Source organism: Salvelinus alpinus, chromosome 6, assembly GCF_045679555.1.
Source record: "Salvelinus alpinus chromosome 6, SLU_Salpinus.1, whole genome shotgun sequence".
NCBI lineage: Eukaryota > Metazoa > Chordata > Actinopteri > Salmoniformes > Salmonidae > Salvelinus > Salvelinus alpinus.
In genome coordinates this window covers 34,817,708-34,839,563 of record NC_092091.1, presented here as the reverse complement: position 1 = coordinate 34,839,563, position 21,856 = coordinate 34,817,708, and the positions used below count along the sequence as shown (strand labels likewise).

The window sequence follows — 21,856 nt, the reverse complement described above, 5'->3', positions numbered from 1 at the left end:
TGTTCTTCATGGTTCGGGATAGTTCTAGTGAAGAGAAATCTTAACACTACAGCATAGAATGATATTCTAGACGATTCTGTGCTACCACCTTGTGCAACAGTTTGGAGAAGACCCTTTCCTGTTTCAGCATGACAATGCCCCCGTGCACAAAGCGAGGTCCATACATAAATGGTTTGTCGAGATCGGTGTGGAAGAACTTGACTGGCATGCATAGAGCTCTCAACTCAACCCCATCAAACACCTTTGGGATGAATTGGAACGCCGACTGCGGGCCAGGCCTAATTGCCCAACATCAGTGCCAACCTCAAAAATGCTTGTGGCTGAATGGAAGCAAATCCCTGTAGCAATGTTCTAACATCTAGAGGAAAGCCTTCCCAGAAGAGTGGGGGCTGTTATAGGAGCAAATATTAATGCTCATGATTTTGGAATTAGATGTTCGACGAGCAGGTGTCCACATACTAGACGACCAAAAGTATGTTGCGTATTTCTGAGGCCAGGCTGGTTTTTACCATTTGTGAAAGCAACCATTTCTAAACACTCAGTCTGTCTTTTGAAGAGACCCCTCCCTCGGCTCAAGGGAGAACAGGGGATATTCCCAACCTAATAAATAGTTCCTGTCAATGGTGTTTGGGGTTTCAAAAAATTATTAGTCATAATCTACACAGGTTTATACAGAGATGTAGCCCCTATGAGCCCTGGTCCAAAGTAGTGCACAATGTAGTGAATAGGGTTAATTTGGGACGCAGACCAAGAATCAGCAAATCGAGCTCCACCCTCTCCAGCTGGTCTGAGTGGTGAAGAACATTGAAGTGACAGGCCATGGGCCACTTGAATCATGACTACATCCCAAATGGCATCCAATTCCCTATTTAGTGCACTATTTTTGACCAGTGCACTATGGGAAATAGGGTGCCATTTGGGACAAATCCCATGTGTTTATAAAGAGCGGGTGAGGAAGGTAGGAGGAAATTTTTGGTGTGGTGCAGGAATTTCTTTCCTTTCCGTTTGTATTTCTTTCCTTTCCGTTTGTATACTCCCACCAGACTGCAACTTACATGAACCCAACACCGGGTTGTTTGTCACTGCAGGACAGGACACATAGTTCTAGAGCTTTGTGTCCCTAATGACTTACTGCATCTTATTTATTTGTAAACAGCTGGTGCACAATATCTAAGGAGGTCAAGGTTTTGCTCGCCTGAGGTAGAGTATCTCATGATAAGCTGTAGACCACACTATCTACCTAGAGAGTTTATCTGTATTTTTGTAGTCGTCTACATACCACCACAGACCAATACTGGCACAACGACCGCACTCAAGCTGTATTCCGCCTTAAGCAAACAGTAAACGCTCATCCAGAGGCGGCGCTCCTAGTGGCCAAGGACTTTAATGCAGGGAAACTTAAATCAGTCTTACCTAATTTCTATCAGCATGTTAAATCTGCAACCAGAGGGGGAAAAAATCTAAAATATATTAAAACACTTTTATTTATTTTTTACTCTGGACCACCTTTACTCCATCCAGAGATGCATACAATGCCCTCCCTCGCCCTCCATTTGGTAAATCTGACCATAATTATATTCTCCTGATTACAAGCAAAAATTAAAGCAGGAAGCACCAGTGACTCAGTCTATAAAGTGGTCAGATTAAGCATGTGCTACAGACTAAAAATGTTCCGGGATTCTTCCGATGGCATTGAGGAGTACACCACATCAGTCACTGGCCTGATCAATAAGTGCATAGATGACGTTGTCCCCACAGTGACTGTACGTACATACCCCAACCAGAAGCCATGGATTACAGGCAACATTCGCACTGAGCTAAAAGGTAGAGCTGCCACTTTCAAGGAGTGGGACTCTAACCCGGAGGCTTATAAGAAATCCCGCGATGCCTTCCGACGAACCATCAAACAGGCAAAGCATCAATACAGGACTAAGATCAAATCATACTAAACCGGCTCTACAAGCCCTGCCAAATCCGACGAGCGTCAAACTATTACAGACTACAAAGGGAAGCACAGCCAAGAGCTGACCAGTGACCCAAGCCTAACAGGTGACCTAAATACCTTCTATGCTCGCTTTGAAGCAAGTAACACTGAAACATGCATGAGAGCATCAGCTGGTCCAGACGACTGATCACGCTCTCCGCAGCCGATGTGAGTAAGACCTTTTAAACAGGTCAACATTCACAAGGACGCAGGGCCGGACGGATTACCAGGACGTGTACTCAGAGCATGTGCTTACCAACTGGCAAGTGTCTTCACTGACATGTTCAACCTCTCCCTGACTGAGTCTGTAATACCAACATGTTTCAAGCAGACCACCATAGTCCCTGTGCCCAAGAACATGAAGGTAACCTGCCTAAATGACTTCCGAACCGTAGCACTCACGTCTGTAGCCATGAAATGCTTTGAAAGGCTGGTTATGGCTCACATCAACAAAATTATCCCAGAAACACTAGACCTACTCCAATTTGCATACCGCCCCAACAGATCCACAGATGCAATCTCTATTGCACTCCACACTGCCCTTTCACTCCTGGACAAAAGGAACACCTATGTGGGAATACTATTCATTGACTACAGCTCAGCATTCAACACCATAGTGCTCAAAAAGATCATCACTAAGCTAAGGACCCTGGAACTAAACACTATTCCCTCTGCATCTGGATCCTGGACTTCCTGACGGGCCACCCCCAGGTGGAAAGGGTAGGTAACAACACATCCGCCACACTGACCCTCAATACTGGGGGCCCCTCAGGGGTGCATGCTCAGTCCCCTCCTGTACTCCCTGTTCACTCATGACTGCACTTTCAGGCACGACTCCCAACACCATTATGAAGTTTGCAGACAACAATGAGACAGCCTATAGGGAGGAGCTCAAAGACCTGACCGTGTGGTGCAAGGACAACAACCTCTCCCTCAACGTGATCAAGACAAAGGAGACGATTGTGGACTATAGGAAAAGGAGGACCGAGCACGCCCCAATTCTCATCGACGGGGCTATAGTGGAGCAGGTTAAGTTCCTTGGCATCCACATCACCAACAAACTAACATGGTCCAAGCACATCAAGACAGTCATGAAGAGGGCACGACAAAACCTATTCCCCCTCAGGAACTGAAAAGATTTGTCATGGGTCCTCAGATCCTCAAAAGGTTTTACATCTGCGACATCCACTTAAGCCACCCTAGTCATAGACTTCTCTTTGCTACCGCACGGCAAGTGGTACTGGCGCACCAAGTCTAGGTCCAAGAGGCTTCTATCCAGCTTCTACCCCCAAGCCATAAGACTCCTAAACAGCTAAACAAACGGTTACCCAGACTATTTGCATTGCCTGCCACCCTCCCCCCATGCTGCTGCTAATCTGTTATCTATGCATAGTCACGTTAATAACTCTACCTACATGTACATATTACCTCAATTACGTAATTTCCCAACTCTGATGATTGGTTTTTCTAGTAGGATAATGCTCCATACCACACAGCCAGGTTAATCAAGGTATGGATGGAGGACCACCAGATCAAGACCCTGTCATGGCCACCCCAATCTCCAGACCTGAACACCATTGAAAACGTCTGGAATGTGATCAAGAGGAAGATGGATGGTCACAAGCCATCAAACAAAGCCGAGCTGCTTGAATTCTTACCCCAGGAGTGGCATAAAAGTCAACCAACATCAATGTGAAAGACTGGTGGAGAGCATGCCAAGGCATATGACAGCAATGATTGAAAATCAGGGTTATTCCACCAAATATTGATTTCTGAACTCTTCCTAAGTTAAAACAGTATTGTGTTGTTTAAAAATTAATATGACATTTTCTTTGCATTATTCGAGGTCTGACAACACTGCATCTTTGTTATTTTGACCAGTTTTCATTTTCTGCAAATAAATGCTCTAAATGACAATATTTTTATTTGGAATTTGGGAGAAATGTTGCCAATAGTTTATAGAATGAAAAATATATCTTTTAAATCTAATTTTACCCAAACACATACCTATAAATAGTCAAATCAGAGAAACTGATAATTTTGCAGTGGTCTCTTAATTTTTTACAGAGCTGTATATATTTTTTATTATTATATATAGTTTTTGGAATAGGACTACGATGAGAGTTAAAGAACACGAGAATGCAAGTATATACAGGTCAGTGCCAGTACCTCAGTCAATGTACAGGGGTACTGGAGTGGTTGAGGTGAGTTTATACATAAAGTACCAGCCAAAAGTTAGGACACACCTACTCTTTCCAGGGTTTCTTTACTTGGACTATTTTCTACATTGTAGAATAATAGTGATGGCATCAGAACTATGAAATAACACATATGGACTCATGTATTAACCAAAAAAAACTAAAATATATTGTATATATTTGAGATTCTTTAAAGTAGCCACCCTTTGCCTTGACGGCTTTGCACTTTCAACCAGCTTCATGAGGTAGTCACCTGGAATGCATTTCATTTAACAGGTGTGCCTTGTTAAATGTTCATTTGTGGAATTTCTTACCTTCTTAATGTGTTTGAGCCAATCAGTTGTGTTGTGACAAGGTAGGGGGTGGTATACAGAAGATAGCCCTATTTGGTAAACAACCAAGTCCATATTATGGCAAGGACACCTCAAATAAGCAAAGAGAAATGACAGTCCATTATTACTTTAAGACATGAAGGTCAGTCAATCCGGAAAATTACGTTTCCTCAAATGCAGTCGCAAAAACCATCAAGCTCTATGATGAAACTGGCTCTCATGAGGACTGCCACAGGAATGGAGGACCCAGAGTTACCTCTGCTGTAGAGGATAAGTTAGAGTTACCAGCCTCAGAAATTGTAGCCCAAATAAATGCTTCAGAGTTCAAGATTAGTAACAGACACATCTCAACATCGACTGTTCAGAGGATACTGTGGGTATCAGGCCTTCATTGTACAATTGCTGCAAAGAAACCACTACTAAAGGACACCAATAGAAGAGACTTGCTTGGGGCAAGAAACAATGCACATTCGACTGATGGAAATCTGTCCTTTGGTCTGATGAATCCAAATTTGAGATTTATGGTTCCAACCTCCGTGTCTTTGTGAGACGCAGTGTAGGTGAATAGATGAGGTCTACATGTGTGGTTCCCACCGTGAAGCATGGAGGCGGTGTGATGGTGCTTTGCTGGTGACACTGTCTGTGATTTATTTAGAATTCAAGGCACACTTAACCAGCATGGCTACCACAACATTCTGCAGCGATATGCCATCCCATCTGGTGTGCACTTAGTGGGACTTTCATTTGTTTTTCAACAGGACAATGACCCAACACCGCCAGGCTGTGTAAGTGCTATTTGACCAAGAAGGAGCGTGATGGAGTGCTGCAGATGACCTGGCATCTACAATCACCCGACCTCAACCCAATTCAGATGGTTTGGGATCAGTTGGACCGCAGAGTAAAAGAAAAGCAGCCAACAGTTGCTCAGCATATGTGGTAACTCTTTCAAGACTGCTGGAAAAACATTCCAGGTGAAGCTGGTTGAGAGAATGCCAAGCCTGTGCAAGGCTGTCAAGGCAAAGGGTGGCTACTTTGAAATATCTCAAATAGAAAATGTATTTTCATTTGTTTACACTTTTTCAGTTACTACATGATTCCATGTGTTATTTCATAGTTTTGATGTCTTCACTATTATTCTACAATGTAGAAAATAGTACAATTAAAAACCTTTGAATGAGTAGGTGTGTCCAAACTTTCGACTGGTATTAGTTTTAAAGAAACAAAATATAAAATAAAATATGGCTGTTCTGGCTGTTCTGTACACAGAACACAAGGCAGACTGAACTACAATAGTAAAACTTACTCAGATTTTCCCTCTGGGTATAAGCTTATGCTCTAAAATGTTTAGAACATGTATGCACCTCTTAGGAACAATTGTTAGTTCATAGATAGTCAGGCTTTTTATGGAAGAGCTTTTGAAGCTGTTGGATGCTACTGACCTGTAGGGTGCATCCGAACACTCCGATCATTAGCATGACCACAGAGAGGTAGTCTGTGAAAACATCCCACCAGGGCTTCAGAACCCGGAACTGTGGCTGCTGTTCCGAAAACTGTCGGAACTCCGTCACAGGAATCATGGCTCCTGCTGGGACAGAGATGAAATGTAGGGATTGTTTGTAAACAATGTATAGCTTAAAAATATGTTATGTCCTTATATGTGCCAGTTATTACAAACATAACTGCATTTATGAATTTAAGAGTGGTGACATTTCTCCATCCCCATCACTTAGCTTTAGAGCAAGTGGCAGGGCTTCCTTTTGGTTGAAAAACGAATAAAGGATTGTGCTCTTAAGCCTCCATTTAAATCCCCTTGTCACATTCCTGGAGGATGCCCGCCATAGATGTTCACTATGGCCAGCTTCCAGACTAGTTGACAATGCAGGGGGAAATGCTTCACAAGACGACACTAAGAACGAAGTTGGCGTTAAGCATTGCCTTCCGTACAACCAGTCTGTCTATTGTTTGTCAAACAAACCAGCCCTGCCAAAATACAGCAGGCCCCAATATGGCCATGTTTGTTTTACATTCAATTAGGATCATACAACAGACCTTTCACTGGAACTGTAAATCAAAGTTTCCTTTCGGTGTGGGATTTGATGGATTTCAACTCTCCTTCCTATCATGCTGTCAAACATGACAAAAAAACTATTGTAACTAATGGTGTATAATTCCCTTTGTGATATGGTTAAAGATTTGAATGTACAACAACTCACTGGTTTGATGTACCAATACACAGAGGAAAGCCTCACTTTTGAGGCAGTTGGTTAAGATCAATTTCGTGGCTGGCATAGACAAAACAATCTGCCTGTTAGGATGGATAACTGAATCAGTCTAAAGCAGCATAATATATGGAGTAATCAGTTAACCCAGACTTAAGTCTCACATGATTGGTCAGATGCTTGATTAAATTCTGGATCCACACGTGAGAGAAGAGATGAAGAGACGCTAGAACGAGGAGTGGAACCGGCACGAGGAGCTCCACCCTCTCTATTTGCAAGTTAATGGCCGAATGTACCCCCCCCTTCCGAAATTTGAAAGACGCAAACACCTGTAAAATCGTGATTTTTCCAAATAACCAGTGACGAAAAACCCAACACCGGAATTACTGCTGCTTGTTATCCCACAGTACCAATTATGTTTATGGAGATCTGGCCACGAGAGAATGTAAATGGAGCAATGCTTTAGCATCATCAAGGCCTTAAAAAAAAATATGCCTATATTATCCCGGATTGAAAAAGAGCACCACCAACAAGAGGTGCCAGTTAAATATAGGTACAAACGTCCTGGCGCCTCTTTTAGGTGTGGTAATCTTACATATTGCCGCTTTAAGACACACCAACATAGCAAGAGGGGACTAGTAGAAGTGATAGTGGTTTCTCGAATAAAACAAAAGATAGAGAGTATGTAGAATAGGCTAAACATAGCACTCAATATAAACATAGCAGTGGGCTAGCACGCTAGGCTAGGGTTTTGTAGGCTAGGCACAATACAAGGCATACAGGGAAGCTATAATTTGCAAGGCTAACAGTGATGGCCAGCAGGGCAATGTACAGTGACCAAAAAGGCTATCACTGCACACAGTATACAATAACAAGGCCATGGGAACAGGCACAGATCAGGCACTACCTTTGTAGACTGGAAGTGGCATGTGCTCTACAAAATGCCCTGGTAGTACAATTTCCCCCAAAATGTTTTTTGTATACAATTGTCATTCTGAACCCACTGCCCGCAGGTAGTCGTTAAATTCTCATCTATACTTCAGAACCAAATACTTGCACGTCTTGATTGTTAACCAATGACCAATCAGCATTGGCAAGCAAAGGCAGACCAGATTACTATCCAGATTACTGACCAAAAATAACTGGGGTTTTTTCCCTCCAGTTTTGCCTGGCAAAAACAGAGTAGGCCTACATTTATCATCCATACAAAATAAAGTTTAGCATCTACTACCGACTCATCTTTACCAGGACAATTTGAGTGAACATTTTCATATTTCAGATCGGCCTAGTTTGGGTGCCTATTGGCGATATATGCTTAAAGATAAGCAGCTGTAACATCGCACTGCCTTCAATATTACGGGATGAAAATGTGATAAATTCACCAGAATATGTTACGATATTTGTGAGGAAGAACAGGGCTACCCGGCTGGCAACGAGCGCTCTGCATGCAGGCTGCCCTCCAAAAAATGATGGTGCGGTGCAGACGGAACATGCTTTCCATCCGATTCTGCACCCTCCACTACAAGTAGGCCGTATGATTTTGCTTGTTCTGGACTCCAAGTATTCAGATAACACAATAACATATGAAGTAAAGTGGGCTAAAAATGTATTGGTATTTTTGTCAACAATCTACACAAAATACTCTAATGTCAAAGTGGGAGATCTTTTCTTTTTTAAAGATTAATACAAACTTTAGCTGCAAAATGTAACAAAATGTAACAACCAGACCAATTCATAAAACATGTGTTTTGAAGACGTGGCATTCTCATTGAAATGTCTAAGAAGCGGGAGATCTGTTCTATGTGCCACATTTCTATACTTCCCGTTCTTAAGTATCATCGTTGCCTTTTATACTTTCGTTTTGAACACCAGCTTCAAACAGCTGAAAATAAGATATTTTTGGTTATGGAAAATTTATATTTCATGGTGGTTTAGATGGTACAATGATTCTCAACACTATAAATTAGACAAACTATTAGAATTTAAGCAACCACGAAATGGCAAAGCAATTTCTGCATAGTTCATCTTTAAATAACTAAAATAGTCATTGCATAAGTATTCAGCTCCCTGACTCAATACATGTTAGAAACACCTTTGGCATTGATTACAGTTGTGGGTCTTCTTGAGTAAGACTATAAGAGCTTTGCAAATCTGGATTGTACAATATTTGTCCATTATTATTTTGAAGATTCTTCAAGATGTTGGAACATGGCTAGACAGACATTTAAGTCTTGCCATATATTTTCAAGCAGACTTAAGTCAACATTTTAACTTGGCCACTCAGGAACATACACACCGTCTTCTTGGTAAGCAACTCCAGTGTAGATCTGACCTTGCATTGTAGGTTATTGTCCTGCTGAAAGGTGAATTCCTCTCCCAGTCTCTGGTGTAAAGCAGAATGAAGCAGGCTTTCTTCCAAGATTTTGCCTGTGCTTAGCGCCATCATTTATTTTTATCCTGAAAACCTCCAGTATTTGCAGATGTCAAGCATACCCTTACCATGATGCAGCATCCACCATGCTTGAAAATAAGGAGGCAGTTACTCAAAGATCTGTTGGATTTGCCCCCAAAATGCATGTTATGGAATATTTGTATGTATATTTGTATTCTTTTCACTCTGTCATTTAGGTCATTATTCCGGAGTCACCACAATGTTGTTGAGCCATCCTCAGTTCTCCCATTACGGCCAATAAACTCTGTAGCCATTTTAAAATCAGTGACCTCATAGTAACATCCCTGAGCAGTTTCCTTCCTGTCCTGCAGCTCAGTTCAGAAGGACAACTATCTTTGATGTGTCTGGGTTGTTTAATACATAATCCACAGAATAATTATTATACTTGACCATGCTTAGAGATATTCAATGTCTGATTTGTTATTGTTACCCATCTATCAATCACTGCCCTTCTTTATTAGGTTTTCAAAAAGCTCCCTGGTCTTTGTACACTGAACAAAAATATAAACACAACATGTAGTGTTGGTCCCATGTTTCATGAGCTGAAATAAAAGATCATAGAAATGTTTAACATGCACAAAAAGATTCTCAAATTGCACATAATTATTTACATTATTTATTAGTGAGCATTTCTCCTTTGCCAATCCATCCACCTGACAGGTGTGGCATATCAAGAGGCTGATTAAACAGCATGATCATTACACAGGTGCACCTTGTGCTGTGGACAATAAAAAGCCACTAAAATATGCAGTTGTGTCACAATGCCACAGATGTGCCAAGTTGAGGGAGCATGAAATTGGCATGCTGACTGCAGGAATGTCCACCAAAGCTGCTGCCAGAAAATGTAATGTTCATTTCTCTACCACAAGTAGCCTCCAAAGTCATTTTAAAGAATTTGGCAGTACGTCGAACCGGCCTCACAACCGCCGACTACATGCTTGGCGTTGTGGGCGAGTGGTTTGCTGATAAACATTGTGAAGAGACTCCCCCATGGCGGCTGTGGGGTTATGGTATGGGCAGCTTTAAGCTACAGACAATGGGGGTCATATGTTTTGTACCACTCCTTTTTGGGGGTCATCCACTGGGAAACATGATGGTAGTAACAAATGGAGTTGGGTTGGATTTAGTAATAGTAGGCTGCAGTATTTCTTTAACTGGAGTTATGTTGTCATTGTTAATAAGTGCAGCATTTATTCTAGTTGAAAATAGTTTGCTAAATACTTTACTCAGATTTGTGCTGCTTTACCCTCTTGTAATAATTGCCCAATGAGTCTGACCGTGGTTGCGGGGAGAAAACATATTAGGTGCCCTTTTTTGGTTTCAGCACATGCCCCCCAAAATGTCTGTGCACAGCCCTGCACGGGAGCAGCCATCTTAGGTTACATAACACAGCGGCCATCTTGAGGCATTTAGTAGCAATGTACTGGCTGGTCTAAACATAAACAAGCAGATTTCAATACACCCAAACCCAGTGAAGTCCACTTACTATATCATGGATGCACTAACACTAGCGTGTGTTGTCAGAGTCCAGGGCTTCAAGAGAAAGGTCCATTGGTTGTGGCCCCGCTGTTGTTGTGCAGGGCAGAAGTTTTCAGAGAGTTCCTCACTTTGCCACTGCTTTCTGAAGATGAGAGGCAGGAATTGGGTAACTGTGATCCCAGATGACTGCCTGTGATTGGCTGACCCCATGGTCTGATAAGGCAACCCTAGCAACCTGGCCTAGCAACAGAGGTGTGAAATGCAAGTTTATGGCCCTTTAGGCTCAAGCGGGGATGGGACGCCTACTTGGTGCAGTTGGGCACATCTTGGGGATTTCTCAGGGCCAGAGAGAGGGTTTTCTACACTGATGTTGCACGTCTCAGTCTTTTCGTCTCTCTCCCCCTGGTCAGCTTTAGCAATCTGCTTACTACGGGTATCACTCTGAATTCTATACAAATGATGAAATATAACAGCAATGCTTTTGTAAACACAAATAGGCCTACCATATAATGTGTCATTTACTGTATACAGCCCATTACGTCAGAGTGTACTTAGTTTCAGCTCAACTGCGGGAAATGCCATATACAACTGACTGATGTTCTAGACAGGATACCATAGAAATAGAATCACTATTTTGGATCACTATTGTGATTCTATTTCTCTGAGGAGTGCCATCCACAACCACAAGATCACCCCCTTAAATAGCACCTATTGGGTATTGTAACGAAAAGTAAAAGAAATCAGACCCCTCCCCTAGAAATCAGGCTAGATCCAGAGCTACCCTTGTGGGCCCTAGGACCAATTATAGACTGGGGAATGACTGCCATGACGGAGATCAACCAGCAGAGGGAGCCAAATGAACCAGACCTAAAAAAAATGGGACATCAAACAAGAACCCCTCGACATGAAGACTGAGGGAGAATGGTATGAGGAGACAAATGAACAGGCTCAAAAAGAGCTAGACATGAAACAAGAACCAATCAGCATGAAGGCTGAGGGAGAGTGGTATGAACCGCTCGACCAAACTGACGCCCCAGCGGAAGAAGAGTTATGGGCATCAGTGCTGAAAGACTTAACATTGGACTGAGTCCCACCGGAAAATGTTGAGCATGCTACAAGAGAAGTAGTAGTGGCAAAATGTGACGAATTGATTGCACTCTCAAGTGTCTTCCCCCGAACTGTGTCTAAAGAGAGGTATAAAAGAAGGAGAGGTCAGTGCCTAGGGCATGATCCTCGACACATATGATTTGGACATCATAGAGGATCATCAGGCAAGGTAAATTACTCTTCACTATACTCTGCTTGTATTGACTACTTTGACATTAAGGCACGAGCATTATATTGACTGGTATATCTTGAGAGTTGTGTTGTATTCTGGAAAGTCGTTCCATTAAAAGGAAGCAGTTGCATAGGAGAGCAATCTCCTAGAGAGCAACAAGCGCTATTCTTGGGAGTACCAGAAACAATTCCAATTTGAAGGATTGAAAAAAGCCCAGATACAAGTAAGCCTCGTAGAAAGCCCAGAGTCACTAACAAGGAGTCAGTATTACAAGCAGTAGGCAGTGAAAAGTGTAACCTTAAGAAATTTGGAGACAATAAGAGATAGATACACAGCAGAGGCTGCCAATATTACTCTTAGACACCAGTTTTCGGGAAGGACCAAGGGAATAGAGCTTTAAGGTAAATATATTGCTATTTGCTTTGTTTAAGAGTTATAAGAAGTGTTTTAAGCTGATTTATATTTGCAATAGTATCTGGCATAGCATAACGCATTAAGGATTGATTGAGCATTATTGATGTATTAGGACTGTATAACCATTTAACTGTAATAACGTGTATATGACAAAAAACAGAGTGACTTAAATAAATGCTTGAAACTTTGACAACTAGGCCAGGGAACCTACCCGGAGAGCGAACGCCTTTGACACTCTCACTAAACGGAAAGTGACCCTGGTTATAGGTTAAAGGGATAGCACTAAAGAATATTTCATTGTGTGGACAATAATATATCTTTGGAAAAATCAAACATATAACAATACTAGTTTCCAAGTGACTACTAGCTGACGAGCATAATAACTAACAGAAGTTAATTATTAGGTATTGGTATACAAGAGAGGAAGAGACGGGTTAAGGGAATATAGGAGGAATCTATAAACATAAAGTAATAAAGTACTCATCTATCCAAGGCCCCACACTTGACCGGGGAAATAAGGGAGTGACAACGTGAACGAAGGAACAAACCCAACTCACGCGAACGGCCAGTACGAATAAATAGACGGGTTGGTAGGGCCGCACGGCTAGGCCCTGGTCACACCGAAGTGACTAAAATCCTAAAGTACTCTGCCTAGCCAGAGGACGGGATAGAGGCTTTTGCTGCAGGCGACGGGCAAAAGTCAGCACCGTGACACTTGGCGCCCAACGTGGGGCCCGATAGAAGAGTTAAAAAGCGATTAAGTAACAGAACCTATACAACCTGAGTTAGAGTCTACTCTTTTGAGGAAAACCCCTGAGGAATAAGAAAGTACTATAGAGTTTATAACTAAATAGGAAATCTAAATAAAATCTCAAGGTGGAGAGCAATGGCGGGTTAGAGTCTACTCTTTGTGAAATAAATCCCTGAGGAATAAGAAAGTACTATAGAGGTTGTAACTAAATAGGAAATCTTATATGACTTAGAAATAATTTAATACGTGTTGTATGCCCTGGGTCCCAGGAATTTCCCGCGAAGACTGATCACCTTCGCTGAAAATTGTTGGGACAGGCAGAATTTAATTCTAAAATAATTAAGAACGGTGCTTATTATGGCAGCAGCACTCGACCTAGGAGAGGCAACGCTGGCACAAATAGCTGCCCAGTCCGGTAGTCTAGAGCAGGAAAGGGAACTTAGGACACAGGGTAATCTACCAGACTGTAGATTTGCTGTATGTGTACCAGGTTATGAATGGAAAGACTTAACACGAAATGAGCAGTCAGCAATTAAAGAAATGGTCGGGTGGAAAGGCAGACAGACCTTCTGGGAGGATAAAAACTTTGTGCAGAGAAATATTGCCCCCAGCGACCTAATGATAGGCCAGGTGAATGACTGGGCCGTAATAAAGGTACTGCCGATCGAAGGAGAGAGTAAGGGAAACCTTAACCTCAGAATGGGGTGTGTGACACACCACCTGAAGAAATATTGGAGAGATATTGTAGGGATAGTAAAAGAACTCAGAAATGAGCCCGGTAGCCAGGAGGAATAAACTTAAAGCTATGAATATGAGCGGAGATAACCTCCTGGAGCCCAAAATAATTCTAGAAACCTCACTAAGGCTAGACTTAGAGAACTTAATTGAAGATAGAAAACAGGGTCTGCCGTGGAAAGTATGCTACCAACAGGCAGAGGATGACTTAGGGACCTATGAGTCCCTAGAGCTATGTGTAGATAGGGCAGAGGCCGATAATGACCCATGTAGAAACCTAATAGAACAACTAGAAGGAAACGGCACTACGGGGGAGTGGAACTTTGTATGGAAGCAGATAGTACAAAGAGAGGCTAGTGTAGCCAAGAGGCCCCCACCAAAAGAGAAGGAACAAAAGATAAGGCAGGTAAATACACCAGAGAGGGTACAGGTAAAACCCGGACGTAGGGACAGGAATGATAAACCTGAACACCAGAAAGCACAGCAGGAAGCTGATCAACCAAGACAGGCAAAGCCTAATCCAAATTCGAGAGGGCAAAAGAAGGCCTGGCCCAAAAAAGACCAGGACCCAAAAGAAAAGGACACAGGGCCACAGAGACCAGCCTATCTGGATGCGGAAGCCTTCGGGGCACTGACTCCGGAGCAAAGAGAGACCAGGAAGCAGGAATATGCAGTCTGGAGAGAGGCAAACCCTAATAATAAATAGGATAGTGCAAACTGGCAAGAGGGAACCCTGGAGAAAAACTTGATCGTAAACCTGGGTGATGCAGAGTTTCTTATTGATACAGGGGCCCAGTGTAGTATGACCAGTTTGCCAGGACAGCCAGTGGGTACTACCAAGGTAGAGTTCCCAGACGGACATAGACTGAACATGACCTTAATAAACAAATATGGCATAGATATGCTGCAGGGAGAAGAGAACCTATTGTCATTATCAGATGCAAAAGAGCTACACCGATTAGGGATGCTGAAAATAAACCACTTTAAACCGGTGGACATAGATAAACAAAAGAACAGGATTAAAGAAGATACAGACCTACCGGAGGAATGTATAAATAGAATGATCGAAGCCCTAACCAAGTTGAATACTGCAGGCATGAAATTCAACCTGACCAAAAGCCAGATAGCTCACTTCCTTCTGCCCTTTCTCGGGTTTACCATAAGCAATGGTATCACAGCAAGCAGAGGCTACTTAGAGAAAGTACAAGATATGACAAAACCACAGACTATGAACGAAATGCAGAAGTGCCTAGGCAAGATGGGCTACTTCCGGAATCATATACCCGGATATAGCAGGGTTGCTAAACACTGCTATGAAGGTATCACAAGGAGAGAAGACCAAATAGGCCTGTCTCATAAGCAGTTTGGAAGAGAGCCATTAATTTGGAACAAGAAAATGGTAACGGCATGGAATGAATTAAAAGCCATGGCAGCAAAAGCACAAACTAATGAACCAAGAAACCCAGATGTGCCCTTATGGATCTTGATTAAATTGGAGGGAGCAGACATAGACAGAGATGGGTACTTGTGGGTATCCAATGAGGGGGCAGAAAAGACTGTAAAATGTTACAGTAAACAGCTAAAAGGCCCAGTTATGAAATACTCATCGGAAGGGGCAAAAATGGCCCTACTAGAAATTTACTGGAATAAGATAGTGGCATTAGGACAAGGGCAGTTAATTATCATTAAAGATAATGAGCTAAACAAGCTATGGGCAGCTAACCACACAAAGAAAATGCTGGGCGTAACAACTACCACGTGGGATAAATGGAGGAATGTGGTAGGAACAAAAGGGGTTATATTCATCGCAGATCAGGGATGGGAGCAAGCGGATGAGACTCCACAAATGGGCAGGAAAAAACACAAACTGCCCAAGGATAAGCCTAGGGACATAGTCGTGTTTACAGATGGAAGTGAAAAAGCAGGAAAAACCAGATGGGTCTTTATAGTTAAGAATAAAGCTACAGGAGATACGGTAACCAAACAAAGCCGAATTATTACCGGTACGGCCCAGAAAGCAGAAGTAATGGCAGTACTCGAATCACTCCTGCATTGCATAGGGACCAACCTGAAAAGGGTAGAAGTGGTAACAGACAGCCACTACTGTGCACAAGCAATGACCTCGGACAAGAAGATTTGGCAGAATAATGGGTACAGAGGTGCCAAAAATAAGCCAATTCAGTACGAGGGGGAATGGAGAAAAATCCATGATAAAATGGACATAGTGGTAAGTCATCAAAAGGCTCACACTGCTGACTCAGCAGGTGCAGGAGCAGACTTTAACCAACTAGGAAACAGAGAAGTAGATGAACTAGTCCAGATGGGGCGAATAATTCTTTACAAACAGGAAAAAGATAAGCTAAAAGCACTTCATGAAGATTGGGGACATTTGGGTTCCCGGATATTCATGAAGAGGCTAAAAGATGAGGGCATATTATATACTAGAGAGGAGGTTCTAGATATATGCGATCAATGTTCTACTTGCCAAGAGCAAAAGGTTAGTAACCTAGGCAGAGTGGCGGGTCAACACATTAAATGCAGTACACCATGGAAGCAAATAGCATTAGATACTATGGGTCCAATGAAAGTAGCTACTTCAGTTGGACATAGGTATGCTATAGTTGCGGTGTGCATGGCTACAGGGTACTCAATAGTGCTCACCTCAAAATCATCCAATGCGCTGCCAGTATTGCAAATGCTTAACCTTCTGACTCTTGCTCTAGGTCCATTCCCATTGTTAAGGACTGACAATGGGACCCAATATAAGAATAAGAAGGTGGAGGATTGGTGTGCCGAGCATGGAGTCTCACACATATTCTCCCCTCCTTATACTCCCCAAGCAAATGGTTGTGCGGAGAGAACAATTGGAAAGCTTAAAACAACACTGGGGTTGTGGAAAGCAAAAAAGGACTGGGGACCCAAGCTAGTACGAGCCTGTGTGGAGTTAAATCTGACTCCCACTGATACAGGACCCAGTCCTAGAGAATTGATGGGATTACCCAACAACAGCTCAGTGGTGGAAATAGCTAATGCGCAGTCTCCCCCTCTACCTTGTGTGTTACAGGTGGGAGACTGGATTAGGATTAAGAACCCACCAGGAGCTGACACCGGGGATAGAGTTATCCCGAAAAAATACGGAAAAAGGCAACAAATTGTAGAAGTGATTAGTGCAAACACGGTCAAAGTAGACGGTGATATAACAGCCGATATAGCCCAGCTTAAGAAAGTATGTCCACCCAGGAGTTAGTACCGGAGTGGATGCACCTGCTGAACTGCAGGTCGGGACTGCAGGTGCGTCGCTTGGGAGACACCATTTGGGTGGCCTCACATGGTAGACATGAGGACCTGGCAAGGATGGGGGTTATGGTGGCTGCCAATACTAGAGTATTGTGGCATAAAAGTATGTGCCAGGACCCTGAGGGGTTGGGTTATATGAACATAGCACCTTGCGATGTCTGTGGAGAAGCCACAGGAGAGGTCCAGTATGAGGGACCCGCAAATATGAGCATTAGACAAATAGCCACGGGGAATGATGGCGGTGAAGTGGGGGGACGACAAAGAGTTGGTCGAATCCTATGGTGTAGGAAATGCAGTAGGGAGGTATTCCCGAACTGCATGTTAGGTGCACAGGTGGTCACAAGAAACTGGGATCCTAATAAGTGTGTGTGTGCATGGACACACAGAGGGGTGCTGAGAGCAACAAATTGCATGGAATGTAGGCACCAGCAAATGAAAGGAAAAACAGAACTACTAAAAGGGAGTTTACTCACCCCGGTGAGAATGGAGGATCCCCTATGGCCAGTAGAGCAGGGGCCATTCCAACAAGGTGGGGGAAAGAGCACTTATCAGAGTAGTGAACAGTGGTTGAAAGAGAGAAAAAGAGAACCAGCATCCCTCACGGGATATGGAATCCAACCAGGAGATCCAACTTGTTGGATGTTGGTGGATGGGAAATTCTCAAAATGGAATCCCAGGGAATACCTAAGTCAACTGCTGCTAAACAGGCGGGACTGGGATCAGGACGATAGTTATGACATAGATAACAATCATGAGAGGAATGATCATCATGGGATGATGAGAAGGTGCTGGTGGGAAGGCACAAGTAGACCAGTTAGAGAGCTACACTGGGGGAGGCTAATGAGAAAAGAGACAACAGTGTGTTGTGTTACCAGGCTCACGGAAGTGGAAGACACTGAGCCAGTGCAGGGAGACAAAAGGAAGAGGCACATGGTCCAATTGGGGTGGCAGTTATATATTGCCCAAGAACCAAAGACAAAATTGGACTGTGTGTATTCCTGCCATATGCTGGTGGACAGGAAGGCAGTTCCTGGAGAGGGAAGGGGTAAAAATGAAACTGCCCCTCCCGAGCCACACGGGAGAATGAGACAATTTATAAACCTATTGAGGAGAAAGACAACCCTCGACAGGCCAGGCCCTGGAGAGGTTACGTCAGGGCAAAGGGACACAGGCCATACTAGGTCCCCCATCTATAAGAAATAAGGGGACTAATTGAATCCCACTCTGTCTCCACAGGGAAGCATGAGGCTGGGTGAATATAGAACGATTCACAGAGAGTGCCAGGTAGGGTGGGGCTGGTGGGTAAGTATTCTTTCCACCATAATTATAATACCCAGTGCTATAGTACTTGGTTTAACCCTAGGGGTTATCTATGAACAACAGGAAAGAGCAGTAATTAGGGGCATAGAAGTGGACCAAGAAAGATGCCAGAGCAGCATTCCCACTTATAGGGCCTTTACCAAACGATGGGGAATACCAATACAGTGCACCCCAATAAATAGGACAGATTGTCCGGGATATCCATCGGTAAAATTAAAACAAATGGAATAATACCAACTGGAACGATACCCGGAACGAGAATAGCAACCTAGTGGTACTATGGAAATCAATAACAAACAACACCCTGCAAGGATGGCTAGTAAATATAACCCAAGGAGCGGTGTTAGTCAATCAAACCTGCGAAAATGGCCAATACATTAACTCTTATAAAGGGGGCCAATGGAAAGGGCAACTGGGAGATAGTAACAACATAACAGAGATCAAATTTATTTATGACCACGCTACTCATAGTCAGCCATGGACGAAGGTGGAGTGCCACAGCCCTAAGACTGCAATAAACCCCACGACCTGGCCTCTGACACTAAAAACTCTGTCTACTACCATGACACCCCGGAGCACAGCTGCCTCAGGAAATAACAGGAGCAGTGTGACTACTTTGACCCCGCCGACTGCTAGCACAACAGTAACCACAAATGCTTCAAGACACAGTAGCACAGGAAACAGGCCTAGTGCGAGTACCTCAACTGACAGGTCAGCGGAGGCACAAAAACAAACACAGGAAATCATAGAGACATTGAACGTGTTATGTGTTAAAGGCAGCGGGACCAAAGCGAAATATAGAATACGAAGAAACGTGAACCATAAGGCTCGGAGCTCAGGCAACCCTGAGACTAAATGGCTGACAGATGTGGTCCTATATTTGCACCCAGGTAATACCTCTTCTTGGGACAACAGAATGTTAGGAGGGAGCAATGGAATTATTTTACCGTATGCAAAAAATAGAACGTATAACTACCCAGGCTTCATTAGCGGCCCTATGGATAGGTTCCACAGAATGGAGTATGGAGTGGGGGGACATGATATCCCCCACTCAGCAAGAGCCGGAGAAAAACCAATAAAATATGCTACCACAGGATGGGTATGCCTTACGACCCATAATAATTCAAACCTGGGATTGGCCTACCCGAGGTCAACCCCATGGACCACTCTAGACCTTCGAAGTTTGCAGGAAAACTATCAACCTAGTCTAGAGATGGCGCAGGAAATTTGTGCTGAAGCTCCCCTATGGAACTGGGGACAAGAACCAAACAATATGTTCCATAGGAGAAAAGGGAAAACAGCACAACAATACTATGACCAATGGGTTAAACCCCCAGCAAATAAGACAGAAGCCTGGGCGAGATATCATTGCATTTCAGCCCATGGCAATCTAAAAGAGTCAGGGATCCCCCACTTTCATAGATGGTCAGGAGGGCATTATCCCTCACCCGGAATGTTGGGAGTAGCTCCAGCATTCGCAGGAAGAAACGAGGAAGCGAATCAACGACTGGTAGATTGGGCAAACATGAGGGGCGCGTGTACCTATAGAAAGTTAGTTGGGGGAGCCATTATGAGGGAAATCAGAGCACAAGATAGAATGGAACATGTGCATCAGTTTGGGTACAGTTTCCCACCCATAGGCAAAGTGCACGAGGATTCGTTCATTTGGATGTATGGGTTAACCCTACAAAAATGGAATATCACCGCAGGCAAAATGAGTAGAAAGGCCATAAAAGTGAACGAAACCGTAATTAGAGAAAATAAAGCTAGCAGTACAAGGAGCCACCAGGGGAATATCAAAAACCTCGGACCCAATGGCATTGGGATGGGCAAAACGGCCTATAGACCCAACACCCCTTACTGGGGGTTATGTGCAATTAGCATGCTATGGAGGACTGAAGTTCCATGTAAACCCGGGAGATATACCTGGAACCAGAGATCAAACACTTAGGACGGACCCCTCCCTAGCAGGCTGGGCTAGATACACCATGGACCCTCTAGCGGGGAGATGGTTTATGAAAGGATATAAGGAATGGGCTCTAAAACTAATGTGGCCCAAAAAGCAACAACAATGGCAGGACCTCTGGGGATCAGGGTCTGAGTGGGAAAAAAACCTGACAAAAGTCTGGAATAAATCTCTATGTAAGCAGTTAATGGACAACTCCACTAACTCTACTGGATGCGTAATAATAAAAAGAACAATACAATTGCTCCAGACTATGGGCCAGGAAAACTACTGTAACATATTTAAGGAAGACTTCTGGAAGGAAGGCTCAGAGGGTATAATGTGGTACAGAGATGAAGATACCACAGCTAAGGGTGGAATAGGGGGAAACTGGTTTGTCAAGGCCTGGGGAGGATTTACTACAGGAATGACTAAGGCGGCAAATGACTTAATAGTGGAACCAGTGAATAAAGTAGTTAGAGCTATAGAAGATAAATGGACCGACGTAACTACCTGGTGGACCAAAGCTAAAGCTAAATTTTGGATGGGTTTGACCATAACCATAGGCATCCTGGTATTTAGTGGCGTAATGATGGCCATTGGCTATGCAAAAAAATTAGGACTACCAGTAGATCAGGTTTTGAGGGCGCTCGGGTTAGGCCTACTTAGGGGAATAACACTGCTAGGAAAGCTGGTGAAGAAAATAATAGAGTTAATACTAAAGCTGTTCTGGAAACTGTTGGCAGGTTTTGTGGTATGGAGCATGGTGTATGAGCGAGTGCATAAGCACAGTCCAAATACTGCAACAGCAGAAAGAAATACTCCGAGTAAAAACAAAGCACGTGAGAGGCTCCTGGAAGAGGCAAGCTTCTAAAAGAACCTGTCAGTAGTATTAGAAGTGAGGCCCAGGTTGAAAAAAAGGGAGGTGACAACTAGGGGTTAGAAGAGAATATAAGGCAGAGTGAGACTAGAAAAGAGTATCTTGAGAACTACCCATCCAAGAACTTGCAGAAATCAAACCATGGCCGCCAACTACTCCAGCCAATCTGACTCTGATGACCGGGCTTCTGGACAACATGAGGAAATGGTAGCTAAAATATGCGGCCAAACATTACAAATAATTATATGGTCAGGGGTAGCGTGGAAAAGTAGACAAGGACAAGGTGTAGTCACCACCCTCGCAATGATATTAACCTGTATAGTGGCAATGGTTAAATTCGGACTCACTAAAGGAACCGAAGTTATGTTATCCATGGTACCCATAGTAGCAATACAAAGAATATTTAAAATATGTGGAAAACATTATGGACTAGTAATCATGGGAGAAACCATGTCCATTGTGTTTAGACTGATGGGACAAATTGGAGAGTTTGAAGAGTGGAGTAACACCACAAACCAAACGCAACCCCTCTGCCAGTCCATAACAGGATTTAAGTATGCAGGCTGGGGGA

General features: G+C 43.4%; 1 protein-coding gene across 3 annotated transcripts in view; it reads right to left on the bottom strand.

Annotated features, from left to right (window-relative positions):
* LOC139578619 (volume-regulated anion channel subunit LRRC8C-like) overlaps positions 1 to 21,856 on the bottom strand; it is a 63,359-nt gene that overhangs the window by 23,930 nt on the left and 17,573 nt on the right. Inside the window, exon 2 of one of the 3 annotated variants that reach the window (XM_071406465.1) lies at positions 5,954 to 6,099. The exons of 1 other annotated variant lie outside the window; for it this stretch is intronic. In XM_071406465.1, coding sequence (XP_071262566.1) covers positions 5,954 to 6,091 — 138 coding nt within the window. In that variant the 5' untranslated portion in view covers positions 6,092 to 6,099. The remainder of the gene's footprint in view (positions 1 to 5,953; positions 6,100 to 21,856) is intronic. One more of the 3 variants, XM_071406463.1, reaches the window with a different exon arrangement.